This window comes from Erithacus rubecula (genome assembly GCF_903797595.1).
Source record: "Erithacus rubecula genome assembly, chromosome: 16".
In the NCBI taxonomy this organism is placed as follows: domain Eukaryota; kingdom Metazoa; phylum Chordata; class Aves; order Passeriformes; family Muscicapidae; genus Erithacus; species Erithacus rubecula.
Genome location: NC_136668.1, coordinates 16,789,338 through 16,806,929, shown reverse-complemented (window position 1 = coordinate 16,806,929; position 17,592 = coordinate 16,789,338). Strand labels below are relative to the sequence as shown.

Genomic DNA, 17,592 nt, shown 5'->3' with positions numbered 1-17,592 from the left:
CGCTCCTGGCTCGCCCCAAAAGCGGGGACACAGCCCTTCCCTCCGCCCGACCCCGCTCTGCCTCGGAATCAACAGCTGCAGCAGCTCATCCAGTAGAATCCAGTGCATTTATTTCTTGCAATAACTGAATGGGTGTTATTCAGCTTTGGATTTTAACACATACAAATTAATTTTTGCAAGTTTAATGACAATCAGTACTAGAAGCAAATCATTGTATAAAGCTCATAGAAAAAAAAAACAAACCCTAACAAAACAAAACAAACCAACATAATCCATCAGTTCTTGGTTTTCCTGGAAAAAAAAAAAAGAAACCAAAACAAAAAACCAAGCATTCCAAATGAAGGCCTCGTGGAAGCAAGCATACCCCTGCCAGAAAAAGTTAGGAACAAGTCAGAATCAACTATCAGCATAGGCAGCTGAAATACAAGTATTCACTCTTCCTACAAGCAGCTAATTTAACTAGAGACAAGGAGTTTAAAGGGCCTAATCAGCTGGGGAGGTTGTGAGAAACCCACTCCCCTGTCCAGGAGCACATTCTGAGTCTGATCTGCAGTCTGGGCTAAGGAATCAAGGTGCTGATGAGCCACCCCCTGCTCTGCAAACCCCCTGTAACCATCAATTGTTCCAGTGCAAATCAGAGTGAGTCCAGAGCAGGCATTAACACAAACCCAGAGCAATGGAAGACTCTGCCTTGGCTCTCCCTGGAGTGCCAGCGCTGCAACCCACAGGGAAGGGAAGAGCAGGGTGCACCTCAGACTGCAGATGGTGCTGTCCCCCTCCTTCAAGGGAGAATTGACTCAGCCTGGACATTACAAATGGAGAAGCAGCTTATGGCTGTTCCTAGAGGTCTAGTTAGACTACCAAAACTTCTAAATACAATCAATAAAGGCAAACACTGCTGAGCTGAGCGAGTCCTTCTCCACCTCGTGCTCTGACCTGCTGCCCTGCCCAAACCTCTCCAAGAGTTACCAAGAGTGCTGTGGGATTCACTTGCTTCGGTCTGTATTCAGAACGTACAAAGTTGACAACTTAAAGCTTTATTGTAATTTGCAACAATATAAACAAGTGCTGAAATTCAGTCAATGTCCATTTCGGGAAGCTTCTTGTCGGTGGCTGTGGGGGCAGAGCCCTGCTCGGGGGCCTGGCTCCCACTGCCATCCCCCTGCCCCTCCAATGGCCCGTTGGCTTCCGTGGCCTTCTGCTCCTCCTTGGGCAGCTCCACCTTGGGCTTGGGTTTGTTCACTATGGGGTTACAGATACCTGCCAATTCCTAGGAAACACACAAACAGCATCCTCAGAAATGGTTCTATCTCCCACAGCCGAACGTGTTGGGAATGCTCCAGGTGAGGGTTGATGTTCCCTGGTACTTTTGAGATTTCTGATAGAGCAATAAGGCCAAAATTCACTAAATACAGTGAGTTGTGTAGGAAAACTTACTTTTGCTTTAGCCTGGATGTCTTTTGCTTTTATGACTGGGTCCAAAGTGAGACTCCTCTTGTTCTGAAGGTTGAGGTTGTTGTTCATCCACTCCATGGCTTCATTGGTGCTCTTCTCCACCTTTGCCACGTCTGCTTCATCAAGATGTTCATACAGTTCATCCTGCAACACCCAAACAGGAGCACCCGTGTCATTGTTTGAGCACTAACTGCCTCCTGATTTCCTCAAAGCTTAGCTTCAAAATACTAAAGACCATTTAGCCAAGAGCTGTTGTGGTTAACAAATCGATCACACACAGCTCAGTTAACACAGACTGAAGTTCTCCTGCTGCTCCATGAGGAAATCAACACTTGATTAAAAAGAGACTGAGATGTTGCAAGGCCCAAAATCTGCTTCTGAAAATTATTAAACATCAAGAACTCATAAGCTCCCTGAAAATATGTGTTCCTTGCACTTTCCAGAAATTAAGTATGGAAATACCTTTGCTTTGAATCCATGAACAGCTTTCATGTACTGCTGGATTTGCTTCCCCAAGTCCTCAAATGCTTTTGGTCTTTCTTCTGATTCTTGGAATCTTGCCTGAATAGGCTGACCCAGAGCCTGAAACAATGCACAACAGAAATCAAAACTCATGGAGCATCACTGAGGGATCCTCAAGGTTTGCCAGGATACATCAACCTTCCTGAACTCCTCAGAAATCTGACTCTCCCCTCAACACCAGGAAAGACTGAGCCTCTCTCAGCCCTGTTGTTACAGGTCTCTTGGGTATCTACTCCTCACACACCTCAATTCCAAGGCAGGCTGTTTGTTAGCTCAGAATCAGCAGAGCCCAGACAGCTCCTCACTGGAGCAAAGTTCTCCAGCTTCAGTAAATTCCCACAGGAATGCAAGAACCACTTACTTTCAGTTCTGCCAATTTATCAATGTATATTTGTTTGGGCTGGTCTTCACCATCTTCATAAAGCCAAATTTCTGTATCTTCCAGCTTCAGTGTGAAACTGTTGCGATCCTGCAGCAATGCACACACAAAACAGGCAGGTGACATCATTTCTTAGGTGACAGATGGCATTAAATGGTACCTGGAACCTTTCTGGAAGGGTTGTATTTTTAGAATATGAACTCTGTCTGGAACTCTATCCTATTTAAGTGAAAAATAAGAAATAAAAGACTCTTCTGTACAGTTTTGTGGTGGATTCCAGGCCCAAGGAAGAACCATGAGTGACAGCCACAGTTAAGATCAAATACTGTCAGATCAAAGGCTTTTTTGTCCCCTGCACATTTTCATGGTCACTATGTGAGCAAGCCTGAGAACAAAGGTGCCATAAATGTCACCTTCCATGTCCCAGTTTGGGCTCTGCAGACACCTGGCTGGCAAAGCTCCATTGCAGTCAATGGAGGTGCAGGCAGGTGTTCAGAGATTCATCCCCAAAAGCACAGTTCAATTTATTACACACCAAGCTCCTTCAGTGCAACAGGGAAAGCTGATTAATAATGCCAGGAGATTTTTAGGCAACCAGTTCAGATACAGGTGCCCACATTTAGCAGATTAACATCAGAGCCAGAAAGGTTACAATTATTTCTTCAAATTTCAAGTCTGAATATGTAATTTATGTAAATACAGTATGTGACACAGGTCAAGAGTTAGTAAATCCAGCTGCTGATTGTACCACAACGTTTCAGGACAATCAAGCAGCAATACTCACATCATCACTGACGAATTTCTCATAAACACCACACAGCTTGTCTCTCATTTCATACACATACTCCTCCACTGCATTCTTGGCATCATTCCTCTCCTTCTCCAGCTTATCCTGCATTATCATCTTACCCTGTGAACAAGGTGTCAAATTAATTGGCTAAAAAGATCATTATTTAACATTTGTTTCCAGGACACTTAGTCAGCAAATGCTCAAACCAGATTAAGATTTTGCAAAACTGTGATTTACAGAACTGTTCTGACACAGCACATGCCTCAACACTCATTTCAATTTTGGTATGGTGTCCAACACAGCACAGGAGAATCCTCCTCACCCTGAGGGTCACCTGCACCTTGTACCTTGTGCAGATGCCTCTGGAGGTGTCCTGCAGAACAGCTCCTGAGGAGTGTCAGCTCCCCTGGCCAGCAGCAGTCAATGTATTCTGCCTCCACGGGGCACTGTTGCTCACCTCAGACTTACAACTGCTTGTTTTATTCCTTTTAATCCTTTCCTTGACCATCCTTAACCATGCTGAATGAACAACATTTCTGGAGACCAGCAAGTGACATTTTTAGCTTGGGCAGGAAGAATTTACCTCGTTCTCAATGAACAAGTTGAGCATGTCCTTCCCTATCTGCCACACCAGCTGGTTCTCAATGGGAAGGTCCACAGTGGTTGTCTTCACTTTGGCCTTCTTGGCCTGAGGTGGCTGATCCACTTTCTTGTCCTTTGAGTCAGCCTGACAAGTCTGCATTAAAATATATAAATACATTTATAGTAAAAACAGCATCACCACTCAGTTCAAGGGGAGCAGTCAAGGTTTACACCAGGAAAATGGAGTTAGCACCTCAACAAGAGAAGCAAGCACTCCCTGCCATTCTGACACCTCAGCTGCTGCAGCCTGAGATAATTAATGCAGCCACTGACCTTTTCTGGGCACTGTCTACACTCGTGGGGGAGGGTGCTGATGGCAGAACACTGTTCTAGTATTCAAGTTATTGAAAACCAGGTGATTATTTCTTCCCTGAACAGGAGAGTTCCCCCATTTTATCAGTACTGGGTCACCTGACAGGTCTGCAGTTATCAGTGCCATTTTTGTCCTTTCTAAAGCTCTAATCACAATGGAGCACCAGTGCACTGAAATAAAAGTTCAGCTTCCAGAACTATGACAAAGGCAGCAGATGTGCTCACACTCCTCGTATTCTCAGGAATCTCATGAAAATAAAATCTCAAATGCTCCTGTTACCTCCATTTCTTCAGACTCTGCCTTATTTTCAGGCTGGGTTTGCTGTTGCTCTTCAGCCTTTTGTTGCTCCTCGTCTACTTGCATCTTCTGAAATTCAGAGAAATGCACACATTAAACAAATGCAGATCACTGCTTCAGTTCCCAGGCTGATCCCTTAACACCTCTAATGCTTTTTAGGCCAAAGAAACAGAATGAAAACTGAAGGAATAAATGATGAGTTCCCACCCTTTGCTCCAACAAGCCACAGCTCCATCCTGGTTTCAAGACATCTCTTACTGGTGTAATACACTACAATGAGTACTCCATCTCATATTTCAGTTGGGACATGTCTAGCCAACCCTCCCACAAGCCTGAGACCCTGGCCAGCTGTGCCTCAGGGGGACTCTGAGCAGCTGGGGCAGTGGCTCTGTTACCTCCTCCTCCTTGGCGTGCTGATCCGTCTCCATCGGCTCCTCGTTCTCCTCAGATTTATGAACCTCCACCAGAGATGCACTTGACACACTGAAGATGCCATGGATATTTACTCTGACTTTGACTTTCACTTTGGAACTGGATCCATCTGTTTGAGGAGTGACCTTCTGAACCAAGAAGTGAGCTAAACAGAGAGAAAGGAACCCAACACTTTTGATGAACCTGAGTGCTGAATGCAAAGCAAACACAAGTGCTGCTGACACAGCTCACTGCAATGTGCTCAGGGAATGTTAAAACCTACTCAAGTTGGACAATGCAGTTTTTTATTCAGCAATGCTGGGGCACAGCTATTGGGAATTCTTTATGTAAAACCTTGTGTAACTTTTATCAGAGCAAAGGACTGCACAACTCTCAGTGTGCCCCTTCCAGATTTGCTCCAGTATTAGGATTCTCTTTTTGCACATAAACTTCATGTTGTTCCATCTATTTTACTGAAAATCCACTTGAAATGTTGTCCTGAGAGCATCTACAGTAGCTGCATGTCCAGACTACACAATCTTAGTTAAAGGTAGAGAATGGTGCTAACCTATAGCAGGGTCTGGGTAAGGCAGCTCCTTGGGGGAACTGTAGTAGGCCTCCAGAGTGAAGGGCTCCTTCCTGTAGAAAGTGAGGACCTTGGAAAAGGGAGCAGGGTGATTCTTGGGGAACACCTCACAGTCACTGCAAGAGAAAACACAGTCTGAGTTCAGTATGACAATGCAGCTGATAAGGAAACAAAACATTTCTAGATACTATTAGGGAAAAGCTTCCTTAAGAAGTGACAAGACTCTCCTGATGTTTCAGGTTAAGTAACACCAACAGCCATGCAGCAAGTGCCAAACTGCCACTCAACCTTGGTTTTGTTTTTTATCATCATTAACTTCAGAAGTATCAAAACTGGAAGTGTTAACTGGGCATTTAACCCTGGAAATACCCTGTTCCAAGGCTATTTGCTATTTACCCTAATCATCACCAGGCATTTGAAGCTGTAACATGCAAGCAGATTGTATTGCTTTTACCTCTGGCCTTCCTCTGCTGGCGAATTCCACCGCAAGGAGATGGGATATGGTATCAAATCTGTGATAGAAAACTCTCTCACTTTGAAAGCCGGGGACAAAATTGCACACTGCAAGAGCACAAAAGCCACATTACACCTTCAGACTTTAGGTGAACAAGCATTTCATTCAGCAAGCAGCTACTGATGCTGCCTAATATTCTCAGAGTTAAAGCAAACACAGTTTTTACCTGCAGTGCACAGCCTCGTGCCACAGCCTCATCTGCATTCAGGGTTGTACTGACTTCTTTGCCAAAAAATTTACTGATCTTCTCTTTCACAGCAGGGATTCTTGTGGTACCACCAACTATCTCTACTGCATAAATATCTTCCTTCCTCAACCCTAGAAAGGAGTCAGACAATACATTAAATGTTTCTCTTTCACATGAATACACTGACATAATAAACCAGCAGTTTAATAGACCAACTTTAGGCTAAGCTTCTAAGCAGTAAAAATTTCAGCGCTTTGCTTGAATGAGAAAGTTTTTTAATCTTGTAACTCCTAAGAAAGAAATTGTTGTTTGTGGTAAACCCTTGTGCCCAAGATGCAAAGGAAGCCTGCACTCTGGCTGGCTCCTGTGTGATGCAGAGCACCCCCTCAGCCCCCACTTACTGGCTTGGTCCAGCACGCTGCGAAGGGGCGGCTCCACTCTTGCCAGGAGTCCTTCACACATCTCTAAAAATTTGCTTCTGTTGGAAGAAGCCATAAACAAAGCTCCAGCACACCATAAGCAACATTGCAAACAACAGGATGCTGAAACTCAAGCAATGCCACTTTCACTGTGCACTACAGTTTTCTCTCCCCCAGTCCTAGCTTTATGTTTTACTGTATTCTCCCAGACAAAACCTGGTTCCAATAACCCTGGCATCCTTGCAACATTCCCAGCCCTCCCTCCTAACTCCTGAACAGGCTCCAAACATTTTCATTTCCAGCAGCATTCCTGCACATGCTGTTGTTTGATTTCTCACCTCCCTGCAGTCCTAAGAGCTGACACATCATACCAAATTTTTAATTGCCTGAAGGGCACTCTATGATTCCCCTTGTAGAGGGGCCAAGGTTACCTGTTCATGGTTCCTGACACATCTATATCATTCATGAAGCACTCTATGTTCATGGTTCCTGACACATCTATATCACTCATGAAGCACTCTGTGTTCATGGGCCAAGGTTACCTGTTCATGGTTCCTGACACATCTATATCATTCATGAAGCACTCTGTGTTCATGGGCCAAGGTTACCTGTTCATGGTTCCTGACACATCTATATCATTCATGAAGCACTCTATGTTCATGGGCCAAGGTTACCTGTTCATGGTTCCTGACACATCTATATCATTCATGAAGCACTCTATGTTCATGGGCAGGTCAGAGGCATTGGCACTCATCAGCTTCTTCAGCCTCTCACACTCCTGGTACAGCCTCAGCAGCGCTCGGATCTTGGACTTGATGTCAAGTTTGTATTTCTTCCCAAATTCCTCACAAAAGTATTCCACCAACACCTCATCAAACTTCCTGCCTCCGAGGGTTGTATCGAAGGCTGTAGCAAGAACCTTAAAGGAAGGGAACCCTTCAGTTACAATACAATGTGCCATTACCCAATGAAAGCAATTAGCAGTTAACATCACAGCAGTGCTTTGTTTCAAATACAGCTCAACTCTAAGTCCAAGAAATCAGGCCTTGCTGGAATGAGGTGACAAGTGCTTTAAAAGGAATTCAGGCAGATAGGGCAGGACTTAGCAACACAATCTGTTCCATAGCTTGTGCTGGGAGCAGATCTCTGTTTCCAAATTCTGCTTAGCCACTGCCAGTTTGAGTCATATCCCAGTTTAATATTTGATGCCTCCTAAGGGTGGAACATGTTTACACCAAGCTAAAAATAAATCAGGAAGAAAATAAATGATATTAACTCTTAAAACAGGTGCTCCTTTTTCATGAAGGAATTATCTGCAAAGAACACCTGTAGCCCACCCACCTCAGCTGATTCTGCTCTGTAAACACACCAGGAGTTTATGTTTTTTAGGAACAGAAATTATTACCCAACACCCCTTCAGATGGCTCTGGCCTCTACACTGCCTAAGAGCCCTGCACTCTGGACCCAAAGCATCCCTTCCACACTGCTATGGCTTGCAAGTTTAAAAAACAAATCTGAGAGAAAAACAAAGATTACATCTCCTAACTGAATAAAACTATGAGAAATGAGTGTTGTCAGAACATTTCTCTGCATTTCATTACCTCATGCTTTAAACTTTGCACCTGTTTCTCCAGCCAATCATGAGAAAGGTATTGTAACTGCCAACTCCCAATTGCAATAATAAATAATAATAAAGAAGTGCTGGTAAGAAATGTTACTAGTTTGTGGCAAACAGCAGTGCTTTGGCAGTGTGCACTCAGAAGCACTTTGTCATCTGCTGAGCTTCCACTGGCAGCTTAAAGCAACCAAGAATGTTTCCTCTCTTTACATGAGCACCACAGTGAGGGTTCAGAAACAATGTCAGTCACCTACACCACTGCAGGGATTCCTGCTTTAACACCAGATCTCATGGCTGACCTGGAGTACTTTTTTGAAAGCAACACAGTCAGATGTAGTAATTTCTGAATAAACCATTCAATCCAGGTTTTTTATTTTTTGCCAGAGTCTGCTGATTAGGACATGTTTGCTTGCTCCACACAGTACTCAAAAGATCTCTAGCTCCCTGTCCTACTTTTTGCTCCAAAGTGCAATTTTAAGAACAGGAACTGAGCTGTGTGGATGCCCCTCTGTGAAGCCAGGCATGGCCAGCCTGCCACAGTCCATGGAAGTGCTGATGAATGTTCTACAGATAATTAAAATGGATGTGTAACAGCTTGTTTACTTTCAGTTTGCCTTTGTTGAATGCACAAACAGAAACTTGATATGCAGAATGCCCCATGTCCACAAAAACAACGTTCCGTGGCTTTTCTTCCAAGGCAGGCAGGTCTTGCTTATAGATCCCATATGCAAGGGCAACTACAGAAATAAAAATATAGTTAGGACACAGAGGTTTGCAATTATCAAGAAATTAGTGGCAATCAGGAATCAGCATTAGCATTTCATTGTGCTTCTCAAGCTGCAGACAGTGAATAAACAAAACTCCCAATGCTAAAGAAATACAGAAGAACCTTAAACAGCATCAGCCTCTCCCTCAGCTGCACTAAAACAGATATTCACTGGATATCTATAGCTTTGTAAAGCAATGAAAAATCAGAACTTAAGAAACTTTCTGATTAACTCAATTTCAATTCTATTTCAAGTGTATAAAACCAGCTGTAATTCCAGAAAGCAAGGCTCACTGGCAGATTAAAAGCCCTTTGATGTAGCAAAACTACAACACTGAGTGAGGGAGAGGAAGCAATTACCTGCAGTTGTTTCATTGATTAGTTTCAGACAGTTGAGACCAGCAATCTGGGTAGCATCCATCACAGATCTCCTTTCTGCATCTGTGTAGAAAGAAGGAACCTGCAAGGAGGTCAGAGAGCCAATATTAACATTTACAGGAGCCACCTTCAGGAAACACTTACAAGGGTAAACAGTGAGCTCGTGGAGCACAGCTGAGGCCTCCTTCAAATGCAGGGCTCATTTCAGTTGCAAGAGAGAAAAAGCAAACAATAAAAAACTTTACATAAAGACAAAAGTTCCTCTTTTCATTCCATATCACAAGCCACTCATTTTTGGAGCACATCATCAAAAACGGGTATCAAATATTATCGATGCTGCTAATTAGCAGCAATTTAAGACCATTAATGATATAAGTCTAGTTTCCAAGAGGTATAAAACAGTTTAAACATTGAAGATGATGGCCAATGGAATCAGACTGAATGCAATGCTGCAGCCATTGCAGCTCAGCCAGTCAGCAGGTGTACTGTGGTGCACTCCATACTTACAGAAACAACACAATCAACCACAGGCTTCTTGAGCGCATTCTCAGCCGTCTCCTTTAATTTGGTCAGAAGCATTCCTGTCACCTGTTCAATTGTAAAGTTTCTTTCTTCTTCCATATACATGGCCTTCAAATAAAAATTGTGCACACTCATTACACTGCAGTGGAAGCCATGCACCATCCCCATTATCAGCCCTTTATTCCCTTCTCTGTTAAGGCTTTCCATCCAAAAGAGAACACAAACTACAGCGAGCAGATTCAAACCAGGGAAATAAAAGGAAACTTTATCAGTTTCCTCCTCTGGCTCTTTCTCAAACATGCCAGACTTACCTTGATGCCAGTTGAGCCTGTTGGCAGCTGGACAAGTTCATAGGCAAGGCTTGCTTTTTCAGCTTGAACAAAGGGATCTGAGAATGCACGACCATGAAATCTTTTAAAACTTTGTACTGTATTCTTTGCATTTGAAATAACCTAGAGGAAAAGAAATCTTTAATACAACGTGGCAGGGGAACATCTGAATTTCAAACAGAAGACAGAGTTTTGTTCTCATGCTTCTCCTGCCAGAGTACTCTTGTCATTTGTATCTTAACAGTATCTGGGCAGGTGCTGGGAGGCAACTTCCCTCTGGTTGCTCACGGAACCTACAGGAATTTGAGATGGAAAATAAAATGTACACTAAAAACTGAGCCAAGTCTATAAAATATTGATTACAACAGCACTCAAATTTCATAGTGTACGTGTAGGAAACTCTTCAGAAAGAGTTAGCAAAACCTCTCTCCCACTTACCTGTTCTCTACCCCCTACCTTTATATAACCAGTGATTGCCCAAACATAAACACATGGATGTAAACTCCAGCTCAGGTTCATCACATGCACATGACACTCAACACACAGATATTCTCACAAAACAGCTCAAGGACCTGCTCACAAAGCTTTAAAAGGTCAGGAGGTCCCCTAAGATGATACTGTCACCTTGACTGAAGTGACAAAAGGCAGAGTGACTTTCTTGGCCAGCAGAGATCAGCAGAGAGAAGTGAAAGCCCATCCCAGCTGGCTTCACAGAGCACAAGTGAAGGGAATTGTGTCACTGACAGCAGAGCGAGCACGCACTGAAAGCACAGCACTGAGAGCAGACACTGTTCCACAGAGCATTACCTGCCAGGGGGCTCAGGCAGCTTCTACTCCTAAGAAACTTGGGCTGGATGTTCTCTAAGGTTAGTCTGTGCAGGACACACTCATCTCTACAGGGCTCTGCACCAATGGATTTCGTTAAGCTAAGCAGACACTCGATTCCAGAAAAAACAGCTGTGTTTGGATCTAGTACAGTTGTGCTGTTCTTCAATAACATGGCTGTGTCCAGGGATTTCTGTATTTTAGATAAAGAATCTTCACACACCTCTAGGCTTTTTAGGCTAAGAAAAACCAACTGTTTGACTAGTGACTTCCTGCAGAAGACTTCAAAAAAATAAATGATTTTTTATAGGGGTGACTTACACAGCAACATAAAACCTGATCCAGGAGGACCTAAATATCACGAGTAGGACAAATCAGCTTAATTTCTTCTCATTCCTTAAACCACATTTACCTGCCTACAACAACAGAAGCTCAGACTATGGGCAAGAACACCCAAGAGAGATATTTAGGTTGTAATTCAGCCATAAAAGGTCAAGAAAGCTCTGTCTATTTACACTCAAATGTGCCCCCTTTCTGCCTAAATCATGCACTTAATGGAATTCTATAGGACAGAGTCACATAATTAAAAGCCATCACAGAGCACAGGAACTGGAAACAAGCTAGGGCAGGGTGCAGCACCACTGCTTAACTTTAGAATTTATATTTGCAACTTGAAAAAAACATAATCAGCAGTTACAAGAATTCCTGAAGAGGCACAGCTTTATTTTGTACCATTCATGATGAGATTCCTGTGCCAGATGACACAGCAGCAGCCCATGGTGAACAGCTGAGGGCCATCTGTTCTGTGCAGTGGCACTCCCTGCTGCTCTGGAGCTGCTCTGGCCAACCCACACTCACCTGGCTCTTGGCTGCAGCGCCAATGGAGCGGTTCTTGGGCCCAAAGGATATACAGGCTCTGCAAGGAGAAGAGGAGTTCACTCAGTGACTCTACAGCTGCACAGCTTTGGGGTAAACAGCACTGATACTGCCTGGAAGATCACTGCAATTAATATGATTAGGTGCATTTAAAAAGTTGGTGACTCACTGCAATGTGTGTGTGGATTCTGGGAAGGGCAGGCTCTGAAGTGCATTTAAACAGCAGCAGGGCTCCCTGCAGAGCAGCACTAACCCCAAACTCATCCCAGTGATGCACTCAGAGGAAAGCTGCTTCTATGAACATGGAAACATTCAACTGCTCAGCAGACAAAACAGGGCACTCAAGGAAATCCTTCCTACTCGTCTGCAGCTGATGCTAACTAAGCTTTCCAGTTTTCAGGCAAACCCTTCCAGGGCAGGAGGAAACTACCTGCAGAGAAAGATTGGTCTTTCAGAGTTCCACCTGTACCCACTGAAATAACATGCAGCACAAAAAGAGAAATTATGTTTTACTTCTCCTTGCTTTGTAACAGCCTGCAGTTCTGAATAGAGAAATTCTCCTTTTTGGAGGAATTCCTTGGCCGATTAAGCCTCTTGATTTACATATTTAACAAACTGTAGGAGCTCTAGCAAAACAAAATCCAGCCCTCTAATCCAAGTGGCTCATGCCACTGAGGTAAACTTGGTGGGGGGAACCTGCCATTAGACAAGCAGATCTTTACTGCTCACACAACATACCAAAAGTCTAATTAAGCTGCTCTCCATGCAGCAGATTAAGAATTTGCTTTAGAGCAGGGTGATGCCACAGGGCTCCCAGAGGAAACATTCCAGCTCAGCCTGAGGTTTGGAATGAGGTGTTCCAAGCAGAAACTGTCAAAACCAGGATGAGGTGATACATTGGGTTTGTATCTTCTTCCAATTATTAACAACTTCACTAATGTAACAAGGCCTACTCTGAAGTATGTGCTGCAACAGAATTAACATTCCTGAATAAATCTGCAGTTGTTTGAAACAACTTTTCATGAGATAAGTTAAAAAAACAAAAAAGATAAGTTTGTGCTTTGTATACCTCAGTCCCACACCAGTGGAACAGGAGGCAAAAATCTAAAGAGCCCAGAGCAGAAAGCTGGTTATTAATTTACTCTGCTCTCCTGAAAGGAATTAAGGCATGAATTTTTGCCATTCTCTTGGACAAAAAAAAAAAATAATTCCAACTACTTTCACAGCTGAATTCACAAACCAAGATCCCCTCACCAACACAAATGCACTAATTTAGATAAGAGCCTTGGCAGGGACCCAGCACAGAGGTGAGTGAAACAAGGAAGGAGGGAGAGAAGGAAAAATTTTCAAGCAGTCTCATTCCCCAAATCAGTTCACAAGAACCAGTAAACTCATAAAATACAAATTACACTATTACACAATTTCTGGAAGCTGAATAACTAACCAGTGCATTTGAAGCAGAAACACTGAGTGAAGGTCATCAGAGGACTAATGAAAGAACTTCAGTTAAAATCTCTGTTTCAGGTACCTGGAGGCACCTCCTGACCCTCCCAGCAGTGCCACCTCCTGGGAATTTCCCCTGCCCCTGCCAGTTCATGTGCTGTGCACTCATCACCAGCTCAATCACAATGATCTCATTTAACTCAAGGCATCATCCCCACAGAAATAATTAATTCATTTTCCTCTCAGATTCCACTACCTTTCTCTCTGTCCTTTTCCATGCCCAAAGACAAACACGCTTTGCACAGTTTTGGGATGTACAAGTTCAAACTTTACACATTCCAGCAGAATGCAAGGAGCAGAGCTGAGAGCAGATTCTGTGCGAGTGCCATCTGTGCCACTGAACTCAGCCCAGTGCCCTCGGTGGGGTTTATTTAAATAATACAAATTCTTACAGTAACACATCCAAAGCCCAGTGTTTAACCCTGACCAGGAGCCAGTGCCTGAGCAAACCTGTCACAACACCTTGCATGACCTCCCCACTCTAACAACTGCTCTGCACTGACTTTTTGAACCAAGCCTCTGATTCCAAGTCATTTAAAAACCATGCAGAAGTTCTTTTAATAGAAGGGTCTGCTGGCAGAATGGTTTTCTGCATTCCCTCAGAACAGTACCTGGAGATTAAGTCCTGTTAAAAACCTCTCATTTTCATTATGATCATTTCTGCCAATTTCATTTCAGGCTCCCATAATGAATTATTTCCCAAGAGATACACTGTGTCAGATATTTTATTTAGCTCATCTTCTTCAACAAGGGATTTGTGCTTACATCTCAAATATATAGATATATTTATCAGCAGAACTTCACCTCCCTGAGGGCCAAATACCTACAGCTATTAGAGCACAGCCCTGATATTCTCTACATTCAATATTTTCCCAGTACATCCAACCTTTAAACTTCCACATTACTGAGAACACTTAAGAGATCTCCAGATACTTGAGCACACATGCTGAATTCAAAATTTCCTCCTCCATTTATTCATTGCTTAGAGACAGGAGCAAGCAAACAGTGATGTATTGTCTAAGGAGAAGCAAGGTCACTCTGGGCTTTCTGAAGTGCTGAGAGAGATCTGAAAAACTCCAAACATCAAAGATTATACAATTGTCTCACTGAAACAGCTACTGCAGGATCTGCTTAAACAAAGCCATACTGCAACAGAGGGGAAGCTCCAGAAACACTCTTAGAACAGCTCTCCCCAGGTCTGATGCCCAACCCTTGATTCAAATTCTTTTTCCACTTTCATTTTGCAGCTCATTCATAGAGTTTTACCCCAATTCTCTCTCTCCTTCTCAGGATGTTCCTTAATTAATGGAGGCAATGCACACTCCTGTTGAGAATGTGGTAGGAGGGATCATTACAGGAGCAGGGCTAGAACATACTGATCATATTGTATCATGGAATCAAGGAATGATTTGGGTTGGGAAAGACCTCAAAGCTCATCCAGTGCCACCCCTGCCATGGCAGGGACACCTCCCACTGTCCCAGGCTGCTCCAGCCTGGCCTTGGGCACTGCCAGGGATCCAGGGGCAGCCACAGCTGCTCTGGGCACTGTGCCAGGGCTGCCCACCCTCCCAGGGAACAATTCCTGCCCAATATCCAATCCCAAACCCCCTCTCTGCCAGTTTTGAAGCCACTTCCCTCGTTCTGGCACTGCAGGCTGCAGAGCAGCTTTCCAAACTCTGAGCCAGGACAAACCAGGGGACTCACACCGAGCTCAGCCCTCCCCGGGACCGCAGGGCAGTGACAGCCGTGCTGCCAGAACAGGAGCACACGGGGAATGGGGTCTGGCACCGGCAGCAGCCGGGGACGCTTTTCTCCACACTGCCAGCCCCCAGTGCCAAGAGCACAGCCCCGCCTCGGGGGGACAAACCGGCCGTGCCGCTGCCACAGCCGAGGGAGCCGGGGCTGCTCAGCCTGGAGGTGAGAATGTGCGACCGGAGGGGCGGAAGGAAACCGGAGAGGGGCTCTGCATCAGCAACTGCACTGACAGCACAAGGGGGAACGGCTGCAGGCTGAAAGGGAAATTTAAGTTAGATATAAGGCAGAAATTCTCCCCTGTGAGGATGAGGATGCGGCGGCACACGCTGCCCACACGAACTGTGGCTGCCCCATCCCTGAAGCGCTCGAGGCCAGGCTAGACGGGGTCTGGAGCAAGCTGGGACAGCGGCGGGTGTCCCTGCCACGGCAGAGGGGTACAACTGGATGAGCTTTAAGGTCCCTTCCAACCCCTTAACACCCTGCAAATCTGTGATTCTACGAACGGCAGCTGAGCGAGTCTCTCCTCAGTGTCTGCCGCCCTTTACCGCTTCTCTTTAAGCACTTTACACCTCCGCTCCTCCCGGTCCCGCCGCTTCCCTCCCTCCCGGCCCCGCCACGCCGGGCCCCGCGGGGGCTCTGCCGCCGCCTCAGCGCGGCTCCGCCGCTCACTCACGGCGTGCTGCGATCGCTGTACTCGTTGGCGACAGTCTCGATGCCGCCGGCGCGGGCCACGGCCACGTAGCAGCTCTGGAAGCCCAGGTCGATGCCCACCACGGACATGGCGGCGGCGCTGAGGGGGAGCGCGGCACCGGCAATTCTCGAAAGATCCCGTCGGGCCGCGGCCGCGCCGGCGCCGAGGGCGGCGAGATCTCGCGAGAGCGCGGGGCGCGCTGAGGGCGGGAACGCCCCGCGCCTCGGCCCTTCCCCGAAACGAGTTATTTCCTAACGCAAAACGATTTATTTCCTTCCCCAAAATGATTCATTTCCTTCCCCGCAGTGATTTATTTCCTTCCCGAGCCCGGCGGAATGGCGGAAAAAGGCGGTCAAGTCCCAGCTCGGCAGCAGTGCCAAGCTCGCTGGGTTGCTGCCCTCAGGCCGGTGCCGCAGAAAAACCATTGAGTGAAACTTTTCCCTCGATGTGACTCCTGAGGGCGACAGGTGCGGGTGGGAACAGCGCACACCGCGAGATTTAATGATAATAAAAGCACCGTTTCTGCAAACACGCTTTTTGCAGAAAAGGATTTAAACGCCTCCTTAGAATTTTTCCTTGGCGATTGAGACATCCCCGGAGACGCCAACCCGGGCTGGGTGGGTTTGGGCAGCCTGGGGCTGGGGTGGAGGGGATGGATTTACCGTCCTTTCAACCCAAACCGGGCTGCAATTCGATGTTCTGATTCACAGCAGAAAGCCCAAGGCTGGTTTTGATGATCCCAGGTTAAAAATGCAAGCTGTCATCATTTGAGATTGCATTAAAGGATGATTTTATACCCGCTGTGCTCCCAATAAAACTCAGCATGTGATTGCTCTGTGTGCAGCAGGATTTACAGGACACTTGGTCTGTAATCATCACTGAATATTTTAATATCATTATATCTCACTGGGGCCCTCTTGCTGCAGTTTGGATGAGCACAGGCACATGGTGTTTTCCAGGGCAGGGTTTGGAAACAAATGCTTTGTGGGTGTGTGGGAGGAAAAGTCCTTTTAAGGAGCAGGAATTCCTAAAGAGCTAAACAATTTTTTTTTTTTTTTAAACCTCTAGGAGTTCCTGGGACATTCCATGTCCCAGCAGTGGAGGTGGGATGGACACTGCAGCTGCTCCCTCAGCAGTGTGACAGGTTCTGCCAGGGGAATCATTTTGGGATGAAAGCACAAGGGATTGGATCCATCCTAACACAGCCTAATTTCCAGACTCTGCACTGTGTCAGGATATAACTCTGAACTCCATAGAAAGTGTCACAAGTTCTCCTCCCAGCTCAGTCACACAGAACAATCCTTGTCCAGCCCCAAAAAGTGCAAACAGAGAGAATTGAGGGGAGAATCTGGGAGGGTGGGACTGCAGAACCTGGAGCTGGGATTGGACAATGAACCCAAAATGGGAATGGAAAAAACTGATAAAAGTGTGAAACTCCTGACCTGGGTTTATCCTGGGTGTAACCTCAGCCAGGCTCTTGCCCTGCCCAAGGTGAAACCTTTGAATCCTTTGAATCAATCCCTGATTTATTCCTCGAACTCTGTCCAGCCTCTGCTGCAGGTACCTCTCCTGTGCTTCATTCGCTGCCTGCCTGCCTCTGGGCCACGGGCACTCCTGATCCCCCAGACATTCCCCCAGCTCACTCACATGGAAACCCTTGCCCGGCACACCCAACACTCCTTTTATGCGATCAGGAAACAGATCTGAGATTCCACTGGAACCCAGCGCTGTGTGTCCCGTGTCCTCCCACTTCAGTCATTGCAATTCCAGTTCAGCCTCTGAATTCACTAGCGCCAGCCAAACACATCAGAATG

The 17,592-nt window shown here is 45.6% G+C and overlaps 1 protein-coding gene across 1 annotated transcript; it reads right to left on the bottom strand.

The window, feature by feature from the left end:
* Nucleotides 1-88: 88 nt before the first annotated feature.
* On the bottom strand, nt 89-15,988 carry HSPA4 (heat shock protein family A (Hsp70) member 4). Its single transcript, XM_079320126.1, has 19 exons — nt 15,761-15,988; nt 11,812-11,869; nt 10,111-10,251; nt 9,785-9,907; nt 9,260-9,359; nt 8,737-8,870; nt 7,190-7,434; nt 6,498-6,574; nt 6,076-6,227; nt 5,850-5,956; nt 5,378-5,511; nt 4,794-4,975; nt 4,381-4,467; nt 3,730-3,882; nt 3,141-3,266; nt 2,339-2,446; nt 1,918-2,037; nt 1,438-1,599; nt 89-1,270 (listed from the first exon to the last, which is right to left on the bottom strand). Exons 1-19 carry the CDS (start codon nt 15,865-15,867, stop codon nt 1,076-1,078), a joined length of 2,511 nt encoding a protein of 836 aa, XP_079176252.1. The 5' UTR covers nt 15,868-15,988; the 3' UTR covers nt 89-1,075.
* Nucleotides 15,989-17,592: the final 1,604 nt, after the last annotated feature.

What these genes read in the sequence shown, in the direction of transcription:
- HSPA4 (XM_079320126.1), bottom strand. Translation starts at nt 15,867, where the DNA reads ATGTCCGTGGTGGGCATCGACCTGGGCTTCCAGAGCTGCTACGTGGCC. An exon ending in AATCAATGAAACAACTGCAG is followed by an intron (nt 8,871 to 9,259) that starts GTAATTGCTTCC and finishes TTATTTCTGTAG; the next exon opens with TTGCCCTTGCATATGGGATC. An exon ending in TTCATGGATTCAAAGCAAAG is followed by an intron (nt 1,600 to 1,917) that starts GTATTTCCATAC and finishes TGGGTGTTGCAG; the next exon opens with GATGAACTGTATGAACATCT.